At 44.9% G+C, this 1,108-nt stretch overlaps 1 protein-coding gene across 1 annotated transcript; it reads left to right on the plus strand.

Annotated features, from left to right (window-relative positions):
• The first annotated feature begins 359 nt into the window (after positions 1 to 359).
• On the plus strand, positions 360 to 821 carry LOC122643692. The gene has a single exon (XM_043837287.1). It carries the CDS (start codon positions 360 to 362, stop codon positions 819 to 821), a length of 462 nt encoding a protein of 153 aa, XP_043693222.1.
• The last annotated feature ends 287 nt before the right edge of the window (positions 822 to 1,108 follow it).

The raw sequence follows: 1,108 nt of genomic DNA on the forward strand, positions 1-1,108 counted from the left end.
TTGAAATACATGCTTCTAATGTTCAAAATAAACAGTAACATCCAAATTTAATCAATATTATTAGCGTGATCTACTGGGAGAGATCATATTTGTCTCCTATGGAAAGTTTCTTTCAAATCTTTATTTCCTTTTTATCATCGCATGTGATTATGAAAACCTTATCAATAAAATCTCTCCATTATCACATGTGAGAATCTCTTGTATTTGTGCTATTTAAGTAGCACCATCTTTGTAAATCAATTAATGCAAATCAATATTATCCTCTTCTAATTCTAACATGGTATCAGTTTTTTAAAAGATCTTGGACCTTTTTCAACCTTTGGTTCTTCCCTCTCCACGTTTCAGCCTTCTTCTCCATCATGCCGAACCAGGAAGATGTTCCAATCGCTGCTTCTGGTGACCTGCAGGTTGGCACCTCCCAAGCCCCTATGCTTTCTGCCAGCCTCGATCCCTCTTCACCATATCATCTCCATCACTCTGACAATCCTGGTGCGTTGCTTGTTTCCACGCCACTCAATGGTGACAATTATCCAACTTGGCGGCGAGCCATGCGCATGGCACTCTTTGCCAAGAATAAGATGATGTTCGTTAATGGGACCCTAACACGTCCCACTGCACCACTCTCTGCGGTCCAGACTTGGGATCGATGCAATTTCATGGTTCTTTCCTGGATCCTCAATGTCCTCACCAAGACCATTGCGGACAGCGTGATCTACGCTGAGACTGCCTCTTCAATTTGGAAGGAACTTGAGGATCGGTTTTCTCGCAGCAATGCTCCTCTCGTCTTCCATTTGAAGCGCTCCATCGCCACTATACAGTAAGGTACCGATTCCCTCTCCACCTACTTCACCAAATTGAAGGTTCTCTGGGACGAACTTGCATCCTATGTGGTTGTTCCCTCATGCTCTTGCGGTGCCCAAAATGCTCTCCATTCCGCAGGCCAGCAAGAACGGGTATACCAGTTTCTTATGGGTCTATCTGACACATATGCTCAGATCCTCACTATGGATCCCCTTCCTGATGTCAACCGCACATATCATTTCGTCCTTCAAGAGGAGCAGCAACGTTCCCTCTCTGCACCACCCATCTCTGACACGGCTGCCATGGC

The sequence above is a fragment of the Telopea speciosissima genome, chromosome 10 (genome assembly GCF_018873765.1).
Source record: "Telopea speciosissima isolate NSW1024214 ecotype Mountain lineage chromosome 10, Tspe_v1, whole genome shotgun sequence".
Taxonomy (NCBI): Eukaryota; Viridiplantae; Streptophyta; class Magnoliopsida; order Proteales; family Proteaceae; genus Telopea; species Telopea speciosissima.